The 21,462-nt window shown below is 38.4% G+C and overlaps 1 protein-coding gene across 8 annotated transcripts in view; it reads left to right on the top strand.

Annotated features, from left to right (window-relative positions):
• The window catches only part of ATP13A5 (ATPase 13A5), a 103,443-nt gene that overhangs the window by 13,147 nt on the left and 68,834 nt on the right, over positions 1-21,462 (top strand). For 5 of the 8 annotated variants that reach the window (XM_082728294.1, XM_082728292.1, XM_082728296.1 and 2 more), the window contains exons 2-7: positions 4,098-4,271; positions 5,185-5,331; positions 5,554-5,624; positions 5,729-5,809; positions 11,295-11,364; positions 15,267-15,401. In XM_082728294.1, coding sequence (XP_082584420.1) covers positions 4,098-4,271; positions 5,185-5,331; positions 5,554-5,624; positions 5,729-5,809; positions 11,295-11,364; positions 15,267-15,401 — 678 coding nt within the window. The remainder of the gene's footprint in view (positions 1-4,097; positions 4,272-5,184; positions 5,332-5,553; positions 5,625-5,728; positions 5,810-11,294; positions 11,365-15,266; positions 15,402-21,462) is intronic. The other 3 variants (XM_082728290.1, XM_082728291.1, XM_082728295.1) reach the window with 3 other exon arrangements.

Below are 21,462 nucleotides of genomic sequence, written 5' to 3'. Positions count from 1 at the left end.
CTTGTCCTTCTTTTCTTTTAAAATAATTATTAGGAATTTGTAGTAAGTCTTTATTTCTGGCAGTGTAAGTCCTCCACAATTGTTCTTTTTGAAAATTGTCTTAATTACTTTAGGTCCTTTACACTTCCATACCAATTTTAGAGTCAACTCATCAATTACCATAAAGAAATGTCTAATGTAATCATAAATGGAATTGTTCCTGGCTAATCCCCAAACTTAATATATATTTTCATTTATTTAGATCTTTGCTTTCAGCAATAATGTGTAGTTTTCAGTTTAGAGGTTTAACTTTGTTAGAACCATTATAAGGATATTGATATTTTTTGCTTGATAATATTACAAATAGCTTCATTTTCAAATTACTATTAATATAATTGGTTTTCTATATTGACCCAGTATCTAGCAACCTTGATAAATTCACTTATTTTTTTAAGATCTTATTTATTTATTTTAGAGAGAGCATGAGTCAGGGGAGGGAGAGGGAGAGAGACAATCTCCAGCAGACTCTGAGCTGAGCACCGAGATCGAGGTGGGGCTCGAACTCCCCAACCAGTGATCCCCTGACCTGAAATCAAGAGTCAGATGCTTAACTGACTGAGCTCCCAGGCCTTTGAATTCACTTATTAACTCTACTAATCTGTACATTCTTTTGGTTTTCCTAATATACATAATTATTTATTCATACAGAGAGTTCTGTTTTTTTTTTCTTAGCTTTGTTGATATATAATTGACGTATAACAACGTATAAGTTTAAGGTGTTTAAACATGTCGATTTTGCACACTTAAATACTGTGAAATTATTATCACCAAAGTGTTAGCTAACACTTCCATCACTTCACATAATTACCGTTTATTCTTTGTGGGACGAACACTTAAGATCTACTCTCTTAACAACTTTTAAGTATTAATACAGAATTGTTACTTCTTATGTTTCAGTTGTTATAAAATTGTTACTTTGTCCTGTCTTACTGTGCTTGTTAGAACATTCAGTACTATATTAAATACTAGTGGTAATTATTGATAATCTTATTTTACCTATAACTTCAGGGGGAAGGTACTCAGTATTTCATTATTAACCATGATGTTGGCTGAAGGGTGTTCCTGTCTATTCCTAGTATGCTGAGAGTCTTCTTTATTTTCTTCCTTTCTTTTTCCCTCCCTCCCTATCTCTCTTCTTTCTTTCCTTTTCTCTTTCTTTCCTTCTCTCCTCTTCTTTCTTTCTTTTTCTTTCTTTCCCTGCCTCCCTCCCTTCCTTCCTTCTCTCTCTCCTTCCTTCCTTCCTTCCTTCCTTCCTTCCTTCCTTTCTTTCTTTTTTCCCCTTCTCTTTATTTCTTCCTGTTGAATTGAATTTTTAGATGATGAGCTACCATTCTTTTTCTCAGAATATGTATTTTTTCAAGTCTATTTTTGGGGCTTCTGGGTGGCTCAGTAAGTTAAGCATCTGTCTTCAGCAGAGGTTATGATCCTGATGTCCTTGGATGGAGTATAGGGCTCCCTTTTCAGTGGGGAGCCTGCTTCTCCCTCGCCCTCTGCCTGCTGCTGCTCTCCCTACTCGTGCTCTCTCTTCCTCTGTCAAATAAATAAATAAAATCTTTAAAAAATAAAATAAATTCTACTTGTTTGAAATTAACATAGCTATATTGGTTCTTCTTTGCTAGTCTTTGTATTGTTTACTTTCTTATCCTTCCCTCCTTAATCTTTTTGCTTCTTTGTATTTAAAGGGGTCTCTTGTAAATAACATCTAGTGGGTTTTTTACTATCTAGTCTGACAATCTTTGTTTTCAATCACAGTATTAATGTCATTTACGTGTAATGTAATTACTGATATCATTGAGTTAACATGACTATTTGTTTCCGATCTACTTTAACTACTCTTTGTCTTTTTCTTCACCTAACGTTATGTCATAGACTGGCCCATATTTCTGAATCAACTTCATACATTTTCTTTTTAATGGTGCCACCTTGGCCATCATTTTGATATTTCACATCTTGCTGAGCTATTAGCTATCATTTGGTTCTTCCAGTAACTTTGCTATTACAGATAATACTGCCCTGAACACTACTATGCACATCACTTTCTACTTGGTGTATCATTTCCTTACAGTGTATTTCCAAGTGTGAAATTACTGATTCAAGAGATAGAAACATCTTTATAGATCTTGATATAATTTGCTACCTTGCTTTCTCTAAAGAATTATTCCAGTTTATAAGGTTATTAACAGTATGTAGTTGTAGTGATTTTATTGACATGTTGCTGGCATTGTCAGTTCCTTTTTTTTTTTAAATAAAAAATGTATAGAAAAGAACTGAAGGGGTATCAGAATTATGATTACCAATGTCATCATTGTATGTAAGTCAACAACAACAACAAAAAAGGGTAAGACATTTGAGATCTGATTTTTCAGCTACAAGCTGACCTAAAGTTCCAAACCATTCTGCTTCAATTTTGAACGCTTTGACAATAAGCTCCATGAGTAACTTAATAGAATAATGCAAATTTATGACATAATATGTGAACTGGCATATGCAGTTTATTGGAGTCTAATACAACTATCATTCACAAATAAAACTAAAGCAGGTTTATAGAATCAGAAGGTAGATAGGAAGACAGAAAGGAGACCCAGCTGAAAATATGCTTAGAAGTAGTGTGAACACATTCTTAAATTCATTTAAATCTCATCATGAATAATCTCAAAATAGAGGGGCTGCATCAGTAAACTTAATGAACGTTTTTTTCCCAGGTGGATGATAATACTGAGGAGCATTGGAAAGGAACTCTTAAAATTGTAATTACTTTGCAGAGCACTTAAGGAGACATTATCTCATTTGAGTACAAGTACCCTGTAAGGCAGGTATTTCTAATTGTTTTGTAAAGGAATACATGAGGATTCCCTAGAGGTGATATGATTTACCTAAGGTGACATAGCTGATAACTAGTAGAGCAGTGACTCAAACTTACATCTTTGCTACCTGTGACCTTCCCATTACATTTAAGGATTACTTTCAACAACTGTTATTACAATCTTAATCTACCAAAGAGTTCTTTGCTAGAAACAATTAATGAAAATGACCATATTGAAGATGAGAACTTTTCCAAAGTATTAAGCCAAGAGATTAATTATGACATGATATAAACCGGCATAAGATTCAGGAGATTCTGTCATTTAAGACGGTATAGAAACTCAGTAAAAACCTATTTTCTTGACATTACATTTCTGTGATCTGGACACAGGAGTTCAGAATCTTAGGGAAAGAGCACATAAAAATAACAGCAGAGCGTAAAATAATAGTATAGTAATGATATAATTCACAATCAGCATCCCTCTGAGTCATCCAAATACAATAAAAGTCTAGTTTTTGAAATTTAAAAACTGATGCTATGAAACCTCATTGTGGAAGACAGAAAATAGAAATTGGCTTGAAATAAAGGAATCTATTGTTTTTGGCTATGTGTTTGCTCTAAAACCACATTTCAAACACTTCACTCCATTCAAGTTAATAGCAACTACTCTACTACTAAAAGTAGAACTACTTTAGCATGTTACTGTCAGGGTAAATTCCTATGAGCAATCTTTTAAAAGTCTTTCATGTCCACAGATAATCTCTTGATTCATATCATCCTACCCTTTGTATCATCCTCCTCCAGTAAATTTACATTAATATATTTTTTAAAAATCTTATACCTGAAAAAAGTAAAACTGCTCCAAAACCAGTTTGAGGGTCACTCCTGACCAGAAGAAGCCTTGAGAGGCTTTTCAAGAAGTCTTGAAACATCTCCGGAGGGGCATCAATAGTCCCTGGGCTGTCATGGGGGGGCCTGTCAAGGTGACTCTTGAGGTGTTTAGAACCAAATAAGTCTGCCCGTTTCTTGCTCCTCCTGCCTCATGTTTTAGTTTCATATGCCAGGGTAGCAAAATGAATCCTTCTTTTTTTATGATATCAGCTGACAGCTGTAAGCAATCAAACTAATTCAACTGGCTGAAACCAGATTTCCCTCCCAACTAATATTGCTGCCTCTAACACTTGTGTTTCTTGGAACAGAGTGATGTGTTTATGTGAAAAAAGAAAAATAGAGTCATGTTTTATTTACATTCCAGGAGGTGTTTGGTTACCGGACCCAGAATCTCCGCAGAGCCCTCTGCCTTATAGCCTCCGTGCTTACCTGTGGGGTTCTTCTGCTTGTGTTCTACTGGAAGCCCCAGTGGAGGGTGTGGGCCAATTGCATCCCATGCCCTTTGCAAGAAGCAGACACTGTTTTGCTAAAAACAACGGTGAGTGCCCTTCAGCATTGCGTTGATGGTACAACTAATGACTGGTTGGCATTCCAGAGTAGACCTTTCTTTACTTAAGCTTCCTTGTCCCCAAATAGGAGATGGCAAACTGTTCCTGAACATACTTGCCATCTCTTATTTTGACTCAGGAAAGAACATGTCCTCCATGTCACCCTGGGGAAGTTTCTACCATGTCAGGCTAATTGTCAATGATTTAGCCATTATACAAGCTAGGGCTGTCACTCTTATAACTCTTAAAGACAAAACTCATACAATCTTATAATTCCTAAACACAGAAAGAATAGTTCAGTTTTCTGTTTTGTTTTTTTTTTTTTAAGGTTTTATTTATTTATTTGACAGAGATAGAGCACAAAAGCAGAGGGAGCAGAAGGCAGAGGGAGAGGGAGAAGCAGGCTCCTTCTAAGCAGGGAGCATACTGTGGGACTCGATCCCAGGGCCCTGGGATCATGACCTGAGCCGAAGGCAGACGCTTAACCGACTGAACCACCCAGGTGCCCCAATAGTTCAGTTTTTTAAGAATACATATTCTGAGGGGAAAGAAGACAGTTGAAACACCTATATGTCACTTTTAAGATAGCCAGAAAATGTTTTCTGGATATAAAACTCTCCAGTGAAGTGTATCTTTCTCTGTATTCTCTAGCACAGTGGTTCTCAAATTTTAATGCAAATCAGTGACCTAGAGGGCTCCTTAAAACACAGACTGCTGGCCTCATCCCAGAATTTCTGATTCAGTAGGCTTGTGGTGGGGTTGAGGATTTGCATTTCTAGCAAGTTCCAATATAATGCTGAGGCTCTTGGTAACTATTAGTCTAGGTAGATATTTGGTTGATTGTCTTATTAAATAAATGACATTTGAGAATTTCATGGGCTGGATTTCATGGGTCTTCTCTAGGATGAATTTCAAAGATATATGAGGAAGAAAGTTATATGCCTCTACTTATCCACACTAAAGTTCCCTATAAGCAAGAATCCAGAAGAACCCGTGGTGGCTGACCGCCACTCTGTCATTAACCAAGCTGTATTGAAGCCAGAATTAAAAGTAAGTAATTTTGAGTGCAATGTTATGGCATGTTTTATAAAAATCATCATCTTTATAAAAAGAATAATGCAAATGTTTGTTGGATGGAAGTTCTGAATGTCACATTGCTGCGCTGGGAATTGCAGGGTATCAAGGAAAGTGAGCATGGCTTTGGGACTTGTGCCAAATAGACCTCACTAACACCATGGGCTTTACTTTGTCCTATCACATTTGTAATTGCAGCTGCGATGTATCCAAGTGCAGAAAATCAGGTACGTTTGGAATTACTTGGAGAAGAGGTTTCAGAAAGTCGGGTAAGTTTGACTTTTTCTCAACATTCATCAGGGTATAAAGGAAAAGCACTGATATGTTGAATGCCATGAACTGAAGCACACTTCTTGTCCTGACCACATCCTAGGCTACTGGAAGACAGCAACTCCTGCCACGACATCCATCACACATTTGGATTGGGCCTGACCAGCGAAGAACAAGAGGTCAGGTAGGGTTTGTGACACTCCCTGAGATAAACCCAGTAAAAAGTGAGATATCAAATGGCTTATGATCAGTGAACAGTTGACATAATGTTTCATCAGCTTCCTATAATCCCAGTTTATTTACCAGCAACAAAGATGTATTTTAAGTTGTTCTCATCTTAGGCAAACTTATTAAAAAGAAAAGCCAATCAAATAATATTTGATTTTTCCCCTCTCAGGACTGCAAAACAGTCTCCTTTTTGTTGTCTTTTTTTTTTCTTTCCTCAAAAAACCTTGAGTCATTTCATAGACATCTGCTTCCTCATCCTTCAAATCCTCTGAGAGAGAGAAAGACAATATTATGACTGCATTTTCCTGTGAAGAAAGAGCCTAGAGATGAGAATTTTGTTTGCTCAGGTAGTTGTGTCATTCACCACTGTATTGTCAATCACCATTGTATCCAGGCACCTGGAACAGTGCCTGATTCTTGGTAGAAGTTTGATAGGTATTTACAGAATGAATGAATATAGTAATATATTTGTTGACCTATGAACTCAATATCTCCTTCTATGCTAGGCACTTTGGAAGGAACTAGGGATCTAAGGATAAATAAGGCTTAGTCATTGCTCCAGAGGCATTCATTGACTATTGGGAAAGAGAGACAAAGAACAGTGGTATAATTGTGAGAATGAGATCTATAAATGCACATAGATTAGGACATAATAGTGTAATAATAGTACAGAAATGCTTATGCTGTTCATTAACCCATGGAGATTTTGAGTTTCTGGTTCCCACATCTATCATCTGAAATGGTGACTCCTGATGAGTCTGAAAGTAAACCATTGCAAGCCTTCTCCAGAATCTTAATAATCACCTTCATTTCTTGCCCATTTTAAAGACATTTCTTGCCTGCCCTTCTTCCAGTCCACCAGAAACACAAATTCTCAAGCTAAGAAGCAATCTGGTACTTAAAATACGGGTTCTTGGGCCTACCCCCATAATTCTGATCTAGTAGGAGTAAAGGGTGGTGGTAAGAGCAGAAAATGTACTTTTAGCAGGCCCATGATTCATACACATACCAACTCTGAGAATTACCTATCAGCTGTTGTTTTTAAACTTTTGCTACTGCCTGAACATGTTGAAAAATGAACAAGACATCTAGATTATGACAATATTTGCAAAATGCCTTAGAAAGAATATCATTATGTAAGATTTCAGATGCAATGCTTAATACTCTGAACACAAAATATTTTCAAAGTCATAAAAACATACTGGTTTAATAGCATTAAGTACCAGGTGTCCAAAGAGTGGATCTAATTAGGAAATTTAATTGATTATCACAGATATACTTTGCCTTTGCCTAGGACACCATTTCCATAGGAAAGATTGCCCATCAATGTAGCTACCTCACGTTTGTCCTTATTTATCAAGTGCCAAGCTTTAATAAACATTTAAAAAACATCATACATAATTAAATTTAAATCTGGCCCATGCAGTAAAGAACTTGACAATCTAATAAGCAAGACAAAGAGTCTTGCTTATTATTTATATACATATATATATATACACACATATATGTATATATATAATAGTATCCCAAATATGAAGAATAGAGGAGATAATGTCCTTATAAATATATAGGCAGACTTTATTTATGGCCTTTTTAAATTGAACAGTAAAGCAAGTAAGTAGAATGTAAACTATATCCCCCCTTAATTTTTTAGTGTAAGACTAGGGCTTTTTTTCAAAAATTAAATGTGATCAATTCATTTGTTGGTTGTGTGATATTAGATTGATTTCCTGAATGGATATAAGCTTGCCTTTATGAAAAGCAAGGATGCAACATGAGCAGTAAAGGAAGGAGAATCACAAAACTCTCTAATAACGAAAAGCCACGAAGTCTAAATACAACATTCTCATTAGGCTCCCTTGCCGCCAGGCAACGATGAAAAACGCACATATCTCTAGCAAAAAGGCAACTTGGGACATCAGGAGAGATAACATTGTCCTGAAGAGAACTTTTCAGAGGGTCTCAGGGAAGAAAAATGTTCTAGGAGGTTCCCTGCTCCTATCTCTATTCATTCATGAACTGGAGGACTGGGAACTTTTTTTAATTCTACAAGCCTGCTCCCTGAAAATTCTAAAGTTCACAGAAGTGGGTCATGCCAGAACCCCCTGGATTAGCCTTAGCTATTTAGGAAACCTTTAGGTCCCCCTTTCTGCCAAGGACTCCTTTGGTGGCTTCTCAGAATGGAATCAGAGTGGACATGTGTGGTTTGAAAAAGGTCACTAGTGATTCTGACACAGTCCTCCTACCTCCTTGAGGACCCCGACTCTAGCATTCACCATTTGGAGCCTCACACAACATATTCACCATAATTATTTGGTGAATAAATTGAAAAATGTATGAAAACATTAAACATAAAACAATAAAATTGAAATAGACATAGACCATTCCAAAAGATGGTCCCAAAGACCATCCCATACTACAAAAGAAAGTATTCCTAGTCATTTATATTTGGTTTTTCAGAAATAAATACATTGCAGTAGATTTACTATTATGGAATAGTTGCAGGAAAGCTCAGTGATTCTTCAAGTGTAGTTTAGAGCCAACCCAGAAATGCTTTCCACAGCTTCCCTGTTAAGAAGTATTTCAATCTCTTTTGGAGAGGGACCTTCTGCCTCCAAAGAAATTATACTCCTAATGAATAGTTCTGAATATTAGGCAAGTCTACATAATTTTATTCAGCCTATTTAGTTCTAAAAAGGCTGGATATAATGGAATAATTCTGGAATAAATCTAGGATGACTTTTCCCTTTCAGCTTGTCAGATTTTTAAAGTCAGGGGGTATGTAATCTCTGTTCCTTGGAACTTTCCTCACATTTCCAGCTTCAAGACTTCCATTCCTTCTGATTGCTCAGTCATTGGTCAATGTCCCTGAAAATCCTTCTTTGTGCTCAGATTGAGATGAGTACATGATCCCTAAACACGCAATATCTTTTGGCAAGAGATGGTGGAAAAGACCAAGCAGCCAGAGGTATGCCAGGCTGTGATCCAAACATGTCTCAGACAATCCCTAAAAAGGATAATCTATAGGCACTGATTAATCTGTTGGGTCTCAGTCCTCATGGCAAATGAGCTCCTCTCCTTTTGATGGTAACACCAGAAACCATGTCACCAGACAGAAAAAGATGAAGAACATCAGACTTGCCTTGTTTCTTTCTAACCTGACTTTTCACAACTGTGTGCTTCTATAGTTCTGTGAACTGGATTTTCAAACTTGTTAGGGGAGAGAGCATTCTAGACATGGCTCACAAAGTTCCTCATTAATTAATCCCAAGATTTAGGGAACATTCTCTTTCATACAGTGTGCCTCTAGATGTTAGAAAAACAGAGTTGAAAAGGCTCCATCCTTGCCATTAAAGAGGGTCTAGGAATTTTGAAGAAAAAGATATATAACTATATGATACAATTCAAAGAGGTGCCTGCTACCACTAAGAAAAGGAGGCATGTTGGAGGAGAGGAAAACACAGTTAATTGTGCCTGTGGGACTAAGGAAGACTTGAAAGATAACTGGCATTTACTGAGAGCTTGTCATGCCCTTGGCACTTGTGCTAAATGCTTTACTTGTTTATGTTATATGTTACTGATAGCAGTTTTATGAGGAATGTGTTATGAAACGCATTTTATAGGTAAGGGAACTGAGGCTCACCCCTCATTCATTCAACAAATATTATTTGAGAGTAGTATATGTATTAGGCCCTTTTTTTAGGCATTCAAGATATATCAGTGTCCTCTAGAAGCCTATATTATAGGGAATGATAAGAGTCTCTTGTTGCATGCTTACTAATGTGTAAAAAATTAGGTACAATTTCAGATTATCAACACACTATAAAGAAAAATGAGATAGGGTAAGGAGATAAAGAGAATCTGAGTTGAGTATCAGGGTGGCTGTTCTCAATAGAATTGTTAAAGAAAACTCCATTAAGGAAGTGCTATTGAAGAAAAACCTGAATGAAATGAGAGAGTTGGCCCTACAAAGATGGTGGGAAATCTAGTTCCAGGTCTAGGGAGCAGCTAAGCCTTAGCTGGATTCAAATCCAGGTTTGTTAAATCTCGGATTTTTCCAGCCTTAAGCTCTATCAACAGATTTGACTCTCAAAGCCTGAGTGGGCCTTTATAAATTGAAGATTGTGGGAGGGGTATTCTAAGCAGAGAGATAGAAAGGGAGAAGACCAAGTTCAGGATTTTGAGAAGTTCTGACACTTTGCCAACAATAGGTTATTCCCACAGATTCTGGAAAGGATCCTGAGCACCAAGTGGCTTGGTTACGTCTCCTTCCCAGTGTGAAGTTTGGAGACACGTAATATTCCAAGCCAGTAGCACATACTGTTTGACCCTTCTGTCCTCCAGCATCTCTGCACCTCTGGGTTTTCACATATGGGGTCAGAAAACCCTGGTTTGAGCCCTCTTGGACTCAGGCAAGCAATAATTGCACTTGGAAAGGCATGGCTTGGAAGTCAGACAAACTTGGGCTCAGTGATGTCATGGCTTAGCTAAAGAACCCATAATACACACTGCACCATTGGTGCTCATGGAGTGTGAAGTTAAGGCATGGAAATCAGGGTGTGAAACCTGGATCTGCTTCTTTCTAGCTCTGAGACTGGCAGAGTTACTGACTTTATCCAAAGCTCAGTGTTCTTTATATTAAAGATGGTAATATGAAACCTCATAGGGGTAATATGGGGATTGCAGAAGATAATACATACAAACGGCTAAGTGCAGTTTCTGACAGTCACCTGTGCTTAAAAGTTGTATTGTCGCAATTAATACTAGATATACATGCTTTTGCCAAAACACCCAAATGAATAGATTTTCCCATTGGAAAGATGGGGATGTTGTCCCTTCCCTTTGGACCATTTGATTGGCAATCAAATGAGAAAATCTTGTGTGAGAACTCTGTAAATTTTTAAATGTTACACAAACATAAGAGCTTCTTATTGGAATGTACATATGTGTGGATTTACAAAGGTTAGCTGTGAGGACCATATGTCCTCTTCCAGTTCATTAACTATTCATTCATGTATTTATTTTCATATATTAAAGGCCTGTCCTAGGTGCTGAAGAGACCAAGGTAAAATGGATACGATCTCTACAGTTAAGAGCAATCTCGAATGCTTGAGAATTCTAGGAACATCTTCATATCCGTGTCTTTTTAGCTGTTCCTAGAATATAATTGAATTATTAAAAAATAACTCAAAATGTTTTACTACATTTTGATTATTGAGTTACATTGTACTTAAGATATTTTTTAACTAGGAAAAACAACTTTGTCCATCATGCACTTTCCTTTTAAAAACATGTTAATTTTTTAGGATTTGCACATTAATTTTTGATTAAAGGCACAAAGTGCCTAGAGGGTAGAGCAGTGACTTTTGCTTAGTTTGGCTTGTACTCACTTACCAATGAGGTTTTAGATATGTTACTAATAGGTGATCAATCTCCTACAGAAGATTAGTGTGCGGGCCCAATGCCATTGAGGTAGAAATCCAGCCTATATGGAAGCTGCTTGTTAAACAGGTAATTAACTGTTTTTATCTATTTTTGAAAAAAAAAATTTTGGTTGTTTACTTTTTACTTCTTGGTACACAGGGGAATTTCAGGTAACACATGGATACTTTGATTTGAACAAAATCTGTGTTTCATGTAACTTCTTTTTATTCCCTATTGTTTTTAGTCTATGTTTTCCTGTCCATAGAGGTTTTTTCCTTTTCTTTTCTTTTTTTAAAAATATTTTGATAAATATATATTTTTTATTCCAGGATTCTATTTGTTTATTTCAGAGAGTGAGCAAAAGAAAAGAGAGAGTGAGAGAGAGCATGCACACAAGTAGGGAGAGGAGCAGAGGGAGAGAGAATCCCAAGCAGACCACCCCCCCCTGAACATGGAGCCTGTTGTGGGGCTCAATCTCATGATCCTGAGATAATGGCCTGACCCAAAATCAAGAGGCAAACATTTAATCAACTGAGTCACCCAGGCGCCCCTATTCCAGGATTTCTAACTGGTCCTTTTCAATAACAACCACTTGTTTTAAAGTAAAATCCACTTTAAAAAAATCCCATCCCAGTATGAGAGATATATTGCTGTTTCATAATTTTCTTTTTTTTTTTTTTTAATTATTTTCTTATGTTTCTGATGGTGATTGTAATGCTGGTGGTGGGAGTAATATTATTACTTCTATGATCTTTTTGACTATTATAAATGGAATTGTTTGGTCTTTCTCATGTTACTTTATCATATTAATTTTCTTGAGAATGATTTTTTTGTTAGTGAGCCTATTTATTTATTTTTTTGGAATATTTTCTTTGTGTGCTTTGAAGTTACTATTATTAGTGGTGGTGGCGGTGGTGGCAGTGGTGATGGTAGTGGTGGTGGTGGTAGTGGTTGTGGTGGTGTCAGTGGTGATGGTGGTGGTGGCGGTGATGGTGATGATGGTAGTGCAAGTGGTGATGGCGGTGATAACGGTGGTGGTGGTGGTGACGGTGGCAGTGGTGGTGGTGGTGGTGGCTTCCCATCAGTGGGCCTTCCCCTGCCTCCATTTCTCTCTTTCTCTCTGTGTTCACTCACACTCCTAGAAGGCTCTGAGTTTGACTGCCTCTTAGTGGTCCCAGGGTTCTCCATTCAGAGCCAGGGCCTTTCCTGAGGGTTGGGGCTCTGCTCCTCAGGATCTAGTAGACATAGGCCCTGAGCCAGTTGGAATGTGGCCAGGTTCACAGTTGCACCGTGAACTCTGTTGTTTCCTACCCCACCCTCTGCTAGGGAACAGTTTATGGTTCTGACTTTTCTTGGCCTCTGCTCTGGGGCAGGGGGGCAACCCTGGTTTGGTCTCCTGCTAATTACGGAACACCGTTGGTCTTACTCCCCACAGCAATGAATTCCTAGCCATCACTCTCCAGTACTTATGTGGAACCCAGTGGGCTGATTGTGCTAGCCTCCACTCCATGCTGCATGTTTCTAATCTATTTCTAAAACATTTTGTTTAGCAAGACATGTTTTTCAAAATAATGTTTTATTATTAGACTATTTTTAGAGCACTCTAAGGTTCACAGAAAAATTAATTAGAAGGTACTGAGATTTTCCCACTTATCCTATTTCTCCACATACACACAATTTCCTCCACTATCAAAAAGCAGGCTGCTTTTTAAACTTCTTATTCATGGGGCACCTGGGTGGCTCACCATCACCACTGCCACCACCGCCACCACCACTAATAATAGTAACTTCAACTCAGGTCATGATCCCAGGATCTTGGGATAGAGCCCCACATTAGGTTCCCTGCTTGGAGAGCTTGCTTCTCTCTCTCTCTCCCTCTGCCTGCTGTTCCCCATGCTGTGTTCTCTCTCTCTCTCTCTATCCCTCTCTCTCAAATAAATAAATAAATACAATCTTTAAAAAAATAAATAAACTTCTTATTTATTTTCAAACTGCTGAAGATTCTCCCAGGTATCAATTTGATCTATTTTGAAAGGAGTGGTAGTATTATCTCCACCTACTTACTAAGCCTTTAGTAGGAAAAAAGCAAATAAAACTATTTTGTATTTGACTTCAAAAGAATATTGAACAAGAGAACTAAATTAATTATGATGGTGTTGTTTCTTACACAAGAGTATTTAAACAATTTTCTACTGAATTTATACAAACTCAAAATCATATTATCATTAGTGCATAATCTACAATTAAAACATTTTATACATGACAGAAGAGCTATAATTTCTAAGGTAAGCATGTTGCAATGGAAATAATAAGAAACATTAAGGAACAAATCTTTGTTAATGTACAAAATATATCCAGGGGTTTAAGGAACTCTTAAGATAAAGCTTATTAACTTATTAACCTGATATCAGTTCATTTTCAGGACTAAAGGAGAAGTTTATTTAACATGTTAGAGAATTATAGAAGGTAGAGGTAGAAAGAGTAGCACTGGTTTTAGGTAATATTGCATCTAATTCATAATTATCATAAAGAGCACTTTATCTAGAAAATAATCCTTGGGGGGCCTGGGTGGCTCAGTGGGTTAAGCCTCTGCCTTTGGCTCAGGTCATGATCCCAGGGCCCTGAGATGGAGTCCGCATCGGGCTCTCTGCTCAGTGGGGAGCCTGCTTCCTTCTCTCTCTCTGCCTGCCTCTCTGCCCACTTGTGATCTATGACTGTCAAATAAATAAATAAAATTTTTGAAAAAGAAAAGAAAAGAAAAGAAAAGAATCCTTGTTTTGCTCAGATGGGCTCTTTAATTCATGCGATGTGTGTACATCATATGACTCTAGATCCTCAGGTTTGCTTTCTCCGCTATCATTAATAGTGGGGTCAGCAAAGCCAAAATGGGGACAATTGAGGGCTTAAAAAAAGTTAAAGATGTTATAAAGAGACCAAAAAACTATGTGAATGGATGGCCAGCTTTGGGCTGGGAATAGATTCCGCCCATGGTGTTCACCACAGCTGTGGGTACAATGGTCCCTGTAAGGGCAGGCCTGTGCTGACTTGCCTGACTCTCAGAGCATCATGCTAAGACCTGTGACATGAAGAATCTATTTTTAAATGACCTGGATACAAGTGCAGTCTTGCATCTTCCTCACACACCTTGACTCAATCTGCAGCATGTGATCACGTGAAGAATGCAATAAAATGGTCAAAGCTGAAGTTTGTTTTTAAAATAGACTAAATTGGGGCCCCTGGGTAGCTCAGTGAGTTAAGCCTCTGCCTTCGGCTCAGATGATGATCTCAGTGTCCCGGAATCGAGCCCTGCATTGGGCTCTTTGCTTAGCCGGGAGCCTGCTTCCTCCTCTCTCTCTGCCTGCCTCTCTGCCCACTTGTGATCTCTCTCTCTCTCTGTCAAATAAATAAATAAAATCTTTAGAAATAATAGAGAGACTAAATCATAATTCTCTTCCATTATGGGTAAATACTGTTTAAAAAGATAACTTGTTAGATTTTGTTATTGATAAATATATATATATTTTGTTTTTAAAGATTTTATTCATTTATTTGAGAGAGAGAGTGAGCGAGAGAGCATGAGTGGGGGGAAGGGGCAGAGGGCAAGGGAGAAGCAGGATTCCCGCTGAGCAGGGAGCTCAAAGCAGGACTCAATCCCAGGACTCCGAGATCATGACCCATGCCGAAGCCAGACACTTAACCAACTAAGCCACCCAGACAGACCTAAAATATTTTTCAAAGTTCAAAAGAAATAAGAATGATCAATGTGTGGTCAGGCTCTGAGTGCTTAAAATAACTTTGCTTCCACCATAGCACATTCTCCGTGCTTGACATTTTCTCTACCGAAATTGAGTTCTAAGTGAATTCCTGAATATTAGAGATCATTGTGTGTTGTAAAAAATTAAAGAAAAAATTTCCATAAAGAAATGACATGGTCCTGATTGCCACTAAGATCTATGCAAGTGACTGAAATGCAGTTTTTGTACCTGCAGGTTTTAAATCCATTCTACGTGTTCCAAGCCTTTACCCTAACTTTGTGGCTGTCTCAAGGTTACGTAGAATACTCTGTGGCCATCATCATCTTGTCTGTTCTCTCCATTGTCTTAAGTGTGTATGATTTGCGACAGGTAAGAGCTGTCTGGGATTCTATTTCGCTTCTGGTGCCCACACAGCAAAACCTACAGGATTTCTACTGAGAGCAAGGAGTTGCTTTGTTAAACTTATGTCATAAAGCAAAAAGCAAGGTCTTAGCTCAATGAGGGATCTCAGGAAAAGTGCTTCAGGACTCGCAGGTAGATGAAAATGTTCTTGTAAAGTCTAATTATTGACTGAAGGCTGAATGGCATACTATGTTTGGAAGGACTCTGAGGTTGTGTCTGAGTATGGTGGGAAAGAATGCTGTGATGGGTTAATGATGCCAACACAGTAACTTTCCATTATTGTTCATCTTATAGCCATTTAAAGTCTTCCTTTTTTTTTTCTTTTAAAATCAGTCTTATAAATAATATGACAATGCATTCTGAAATAAAATTTTCTGGAATATTACTTATAATCCTATAGTCCCTGCAAGTCTCAGCTTCCCACAACATCTTTCTAGAAAATGTTCTGCAACTTTGCTTAAGAGTCATCAGGCTGAATCATGAGGCCACTCCAAAAAGATGTCTTGCTGTATTTATTGTATATTTTTTGAAAACTTGAGTGTGGAATTAATTTTGTATACATGGGGCTGAGGGGCAGATGGTGGTACAGCACAATGTGTCAGTCTGTCAATCCTACTGACCTGTTGAAACCATCTCATCTCCAACTTCATCCTTCATTGAGAGAGAAGGAATTAAGATCCAGAGTGCTTGTTCCAGGTCAGAAAGGGGGTTCGTGAGAGAGTCGGGGCTTCTGGCTCCTTATACAACAAAATTCTACTGCACAGGCAATATTTCATCAGCAGAAAGCTAGTACCGCAGCTGGGGATGGAAGTCGAACACACGTGTGAGAAGAGAGACGAGTTCTAGATGTCCGCAGAGTAAGCTCTGAGCATGTGTCAGTAAGGTAGACACGGGGTGTTGACACAAGAGTCACTGAAAGGGACCTTTTATTCCAACTCTATTTCAGTTGCTCAACAAATATTAGGTCTAATATTGGTTCTTTATCTGGTTTAGATCCTACAAATTTTGAGTTATGAAATGTTGGATGAGAAATGAGAGAGAAGCAATAAGTATGTAAAAAGTTAGAAAACAGAACCTAAACATGAAAAGTTAAATGAATGGAAATTCTATGAACTAGAGAGAGGGGATGACAGGGCCTTGTTTTGTTTATTTGTTTCTGTTTTTTCTTTTCTTTTTTAAAAATAAGTGCTCATGTGTGTTTTTTTCACAAACTAATTTAAATCATGAAAATATTAACAGTGACCTGTAAACCGCCTTTGATGGTGGTGAATACTTTCTTCCTGGCTGCCAAGTCAGGGGGTGCAAAAGCATGCAAAAGCCTGAAAATAGATAATAAAAGGATAATAAAAGATCTGACACATTCTGCCAGCCACAATAGGAAACCATAGTGTCCTAAGCTTTTACCTTGGTCGTACGACAATGTATGTAATGTGAAGCCCTCAAAATCCCAGATTTTGAGAAATCTTTGCTTTATTAGAATATCTAATTTGATACCTGCAAGCCATTCATACACTTTCTGGCTTAAGTCAAACATCAGTGAATACGGTCCTACCCTCACGTCCTTCATTCCACAGGAAAGACAGTTACATACATTCACTCGAATACATCATCACAAACCATCAAATGTTCTCAGGAAAAATACAGAACTCTCTGAAGATGTTTGTGGTGCTGAGATCTTATCTACACAAGTTCAAAATCTCCCCCTTACCTCTCCTATTTGTGTTACTTGACACTATTATAAGCTTCCTCATCTATAAGAGGTGTGTGTGTGTGTGTGTGTGTGTGTGTGTTTTGATGTTACAGCTGAGAGAATTAAATTGAACCATGAATTTGAATATTTATATTCCTGGTACATAGTAGATACTCACAAAATATTAGTTCTTTTTATCACTAGTATTTCTGTCATTGTTTTTATTATTATGTCTGGAGTGGGCAAAGTTGTCAGTGGACAGATGGGAGCGGGCACAGAGATAGAAGGGAGGAGCCCTATAATGTGAATAGGGAAGCGTCATGGGAATATGGAGACAGGGCTGCTAATGACCACTGGCTCACTCATTGTATGACACTCTGGACTCTGTTTTCCCTGGATTCACTTTCCTCAGCCGTAAATGGTGGAGGCTATACTCTATTTTTTTTAGGTCTCACCATGAGGGTTCTATTATTTTGCCCGGGCCACAAATAAGGAATGAAAAAGAGCCCTTGAAAATTCAGAACACTGCTAAGAAATTTTCTGACCACTAGAAATCTGGGCGCATGTGTTAGACTGGAGTCACTTCCTATTAGACCCTTAGGTGCAACTATCAGGTGTTAGCCTGCCTATCAGATAAACAAATCAGGTCAGGATGTATACAAATAATAGAAACCTACTTAAACTACCCTAATCATCCAATGGATATATATTATAAATATGTACCAGTAGTCATAGAACCCAAGGACATAAAGTATAGCAGACTTCAACAGGGGCTGGACCCATGAACTTGGGTTACTCTCTCTAGCCTCCTACTCTTTGACAGGCATGAAATTAAGTACACATATTTTGGAGCAAGCGCTCTGCCACCCTCCTCTTCTCTGACCATTGAGAGCACCCCGAGCTCTAGCAGCCTGCAGCTAGTTTGTTTCACTGGCTCTATCTTTCTTTGCACTGGCACGCATAGTTGGAACAGGGGTCACCAAACTCTGGAGAAGCCAGTTTGTCGACAGGAATGATGCCAACATAACTTTTTGCCTGGGATCCAAGCCTAAGGGCTTGAAGCTGTTTGTTACACTTTATTAGGAATGTGATCTGAGAAATGCTGCTAGCTAGGACCAGAATAGCTACCTTTGATTCCTGTGTGGGGACAAACAGAGAAAACACTATGCAGAGAAAGAGCAAAGGAATGAGCCAAATACACAGGGAAACACAGAGGTGAACAATATGGAGTCCAGGGGAGAGGCTGAAGGAGAAAGAGAGGGTAGAGGGAGAAAGAGAATGAATGACCTGCTCCTCATAGCTTTTCCTGTTTCTGTTGGGATCCCTTGAGACCCCTGGCTTCGCTTCCCACCTTAGGTTTATAGGACATCCCTGTATCTTCACAAATTTTCACCTGCCTAAGCCAACTTAACAAATTTCTGTTACCTGTAATCAATGGGTCCCAATTAAATGGGGTGTTACCGCATGCTATTTTACACCCCCCCCGAGTGTTTCCACATACTTCCCCCACTTAAATACTGTTTTTGTTCTACACATTTCCCATCTACATGTTTATGACAAACTTCAGTCTCTCTTTCATAATTTCTTTACAGGGGTGCCTAGGTGGCTCAGTGGGTTAAAGTCTCTGTCTTTGGCTCAGGTCATGATCCCAGGAGGGATCATGGAATCTAGCCCAGCATCGGGCTCTCTGCTCAGCGGGGAGCTTGCTTCCTCCTCTCTCTCTCTCTCTCTCTGTCTCTCTCTGCCTACGTGTGGTCTCTGTCTGTCAAATAAATAAATAAAATCTTTAAAAAAAAATTCTTTACAATGCCCATTTCTTCACTTAGAACTTAGGTATAACTGTCTTGAGGGAAACAGAAAAGAAATACGGAGATTCCTGGGGGAAGGGTTACAGAAAAAAATAGGTTTGATTCTTCACTCTAGAGGGCAATGTTTCAGTGAGAGAATTACTCAAATCTCCTAAGCTCTTGACCTATAAATCAAAATATTCAGGGTAAAACAGGAATCTGTGCTTTTTCACAGTTTCATTACAGGTGATTGCTATGCATGCTAAAAGTTTAAGAGCTATTGTTCCAGAGGAATCCACTAAAGGACAATTTCAAGCACTAGGATCCAAATACATCTGTTTACTTATTTATTAATGGCATCATCAGTGGACATATTTTTCACTCTTTCTACTCTATAGGATGCACAGAAATATTAGTTTATATGGAGATTTATTTATATACTTATTAATTTGTTTTATTAAAACAGGAATGTACTTTGAGTATTAATCTGGAACTTGTATTTTTCACTTATAATACATTCAGTGGCCATCCACCAGGAATAGTTTAGAATAAATAATTCTAAACCATGTTTCAAAAATCATGGTGTGACATTCCATGGTATATCACAAGTTATTCAACAATCCTTTTCTTTATGGATAATAGGGGCTTCCTCTCCAATTTTCCATAAGTATGCTGAATTACACACAACTACACTATAGATGTATCCTTACATTTTAGTGTTCACAGTTTTTTTTTTTTTTTTTTGCAAAGCAACCAAAAGCCATGTTGTTGAATCAAAAGATACATGTATTTTGGATGTTAATAGATACTGAGATATTGTTTTCTTCAAATAAAATAACAGCAACATATGAGAGTATCCATTTCCCCAGATCCTCACCAGCATTTGGTGTTATATACTAATGTTTATAATTTTTCAAGCTAACATTTTTTAAATTATGTCCCATGGTTGTTTTAATTTACATTTTGCTGATTATTGGTGAGATTAGACACATTTTTCTCTAATAGATATATGCATTTTTCTTTTCTATTTACTGTCTCTTCATATCCATTGTACATGTGGAAAATTTCATTTTATTAATCCATCGTTTTTCTTTTGACCTTGACTTTTCCCAGGTATTTAAAAATGTGTAGTCAAATATGTTTCTCTTTTCTTTCCTGGGTTTCTGGGTTTCCTGTTTTGCTTATCAAGTTCTCCTTTTCCAAAAGTAGGTATGCTCTGTTTTTCCATTTGTAGCTTTCTTAATATTTATTTTAAAATCCTTAATGAATCTTGAACATTCAGTTTCTACATTTTAATAGTTCCGAAATGCCTTTGCTTAAAGCAGCGACTGGCCTGGGAACTTCACTTGAACACAGTACTGCCAAGAATTCTTTAACAAAGAGACACTAATCCCATTAGCATCTCCTATTTGTTAACAAAGCTTATCTGACACCCTGTAAAGCGACTGGTAACACCACTGCAAAAAAGCTAATTTCCTGAAACTATCTTTGCAGTTGAAGTCACAAATCCCCAACAATCAGTATTTCTTTAGCTCTTCACTATTTACAGTGGGTTCCCACATCCGTAACAGGCGCTTGTGTGGGGCAGGGCAAACTCTAAAAGGATACACTTGTGTATCCTCCCACCACCGGCGAGGGAAGAGCAGGAAGAGTCAGGGAGGGAAGTGACTTGCTCAGGCTTGCGGTGTGACGGTGGCTGTGAAGACCATGGCCCCAGGTTTCCTGATTCCAAGGCAAGTATTTCACACCGTCCCACTGAACAAAATTTCAAAGCGACCTAGGAGTTTCCTTGCAGCAGCAAACCATTGTTTGATCATTTTATTTCAAAAAGACTGGGGAAAGGCTTTGCCAGGAATGGAAGGACCATCTTCAGCCCTCTCTAAATCCTGCTAAACAAATACCAGCCTTGAAAATTCCAAGAGAAGTGGTGTCGGCAGGAGCGGAATAAGCTATCATTCTCTACCTAACCTAGCGCCAAATCACGCCGCAAAGAGAGAGAGTAACCTTGCCTAAGCTGAGAAAAACCCCGTGGCAGCCCCTAACAAGTTTGGTGCAGGTGTGAGTGCAAGTTGGGTTGGCATTCAGCTGTATTTACACTGAGCTGATTCGCACACTCCATCGCTGGCTCCACAGGCCGCTGCTAGAAATAGCGCGGAGGGTATCTGACCCACAGTGCCTTGCCTTCGGTCATGACAGAACTGGACTCAAAAGATACCTGAGTTAAGGCCCTCATGACTCATCTCTGGAGGAAATCCAGCCACAGCAAACACAAGGACACACAGCAACAGATGCCGAGTAATAACAATATGCAAATTAGTCTTGGAAACGGATCCTGGTCCCACTAAACAGGGACGGGAGAAACCAGAGGGGGCCTGAGGAAAAGCAGGCAGCGAGCTTCCAAATCAGGGCAGCATCACAGCCCTCCCTTTCTCCTAACTGGTTCGTTGTCATAGAAACGCGCGTTTGTAGCGTTTCCTGGTACATTAGCTGGAAGAAGATGCTTACATTATCCTTCTCCAGTGTTGTTGGGAGGAGTAAAATAATTCAGTTC

Source organism: Mustela nivalis (assembly GCF_964662115.1).
Source record: "Mustela nivalis genome assembly, chromosome: 1".
Classification (NCBI taxonomy): Eukaryota; Metazoa; Chordata; class Mammalia; order Carnivora; family Mustelidae; genus Mustela; species Mustela nivalis.
This window is presented reverse-complemented; position numbering and strand designations above follow the sequence as displayed.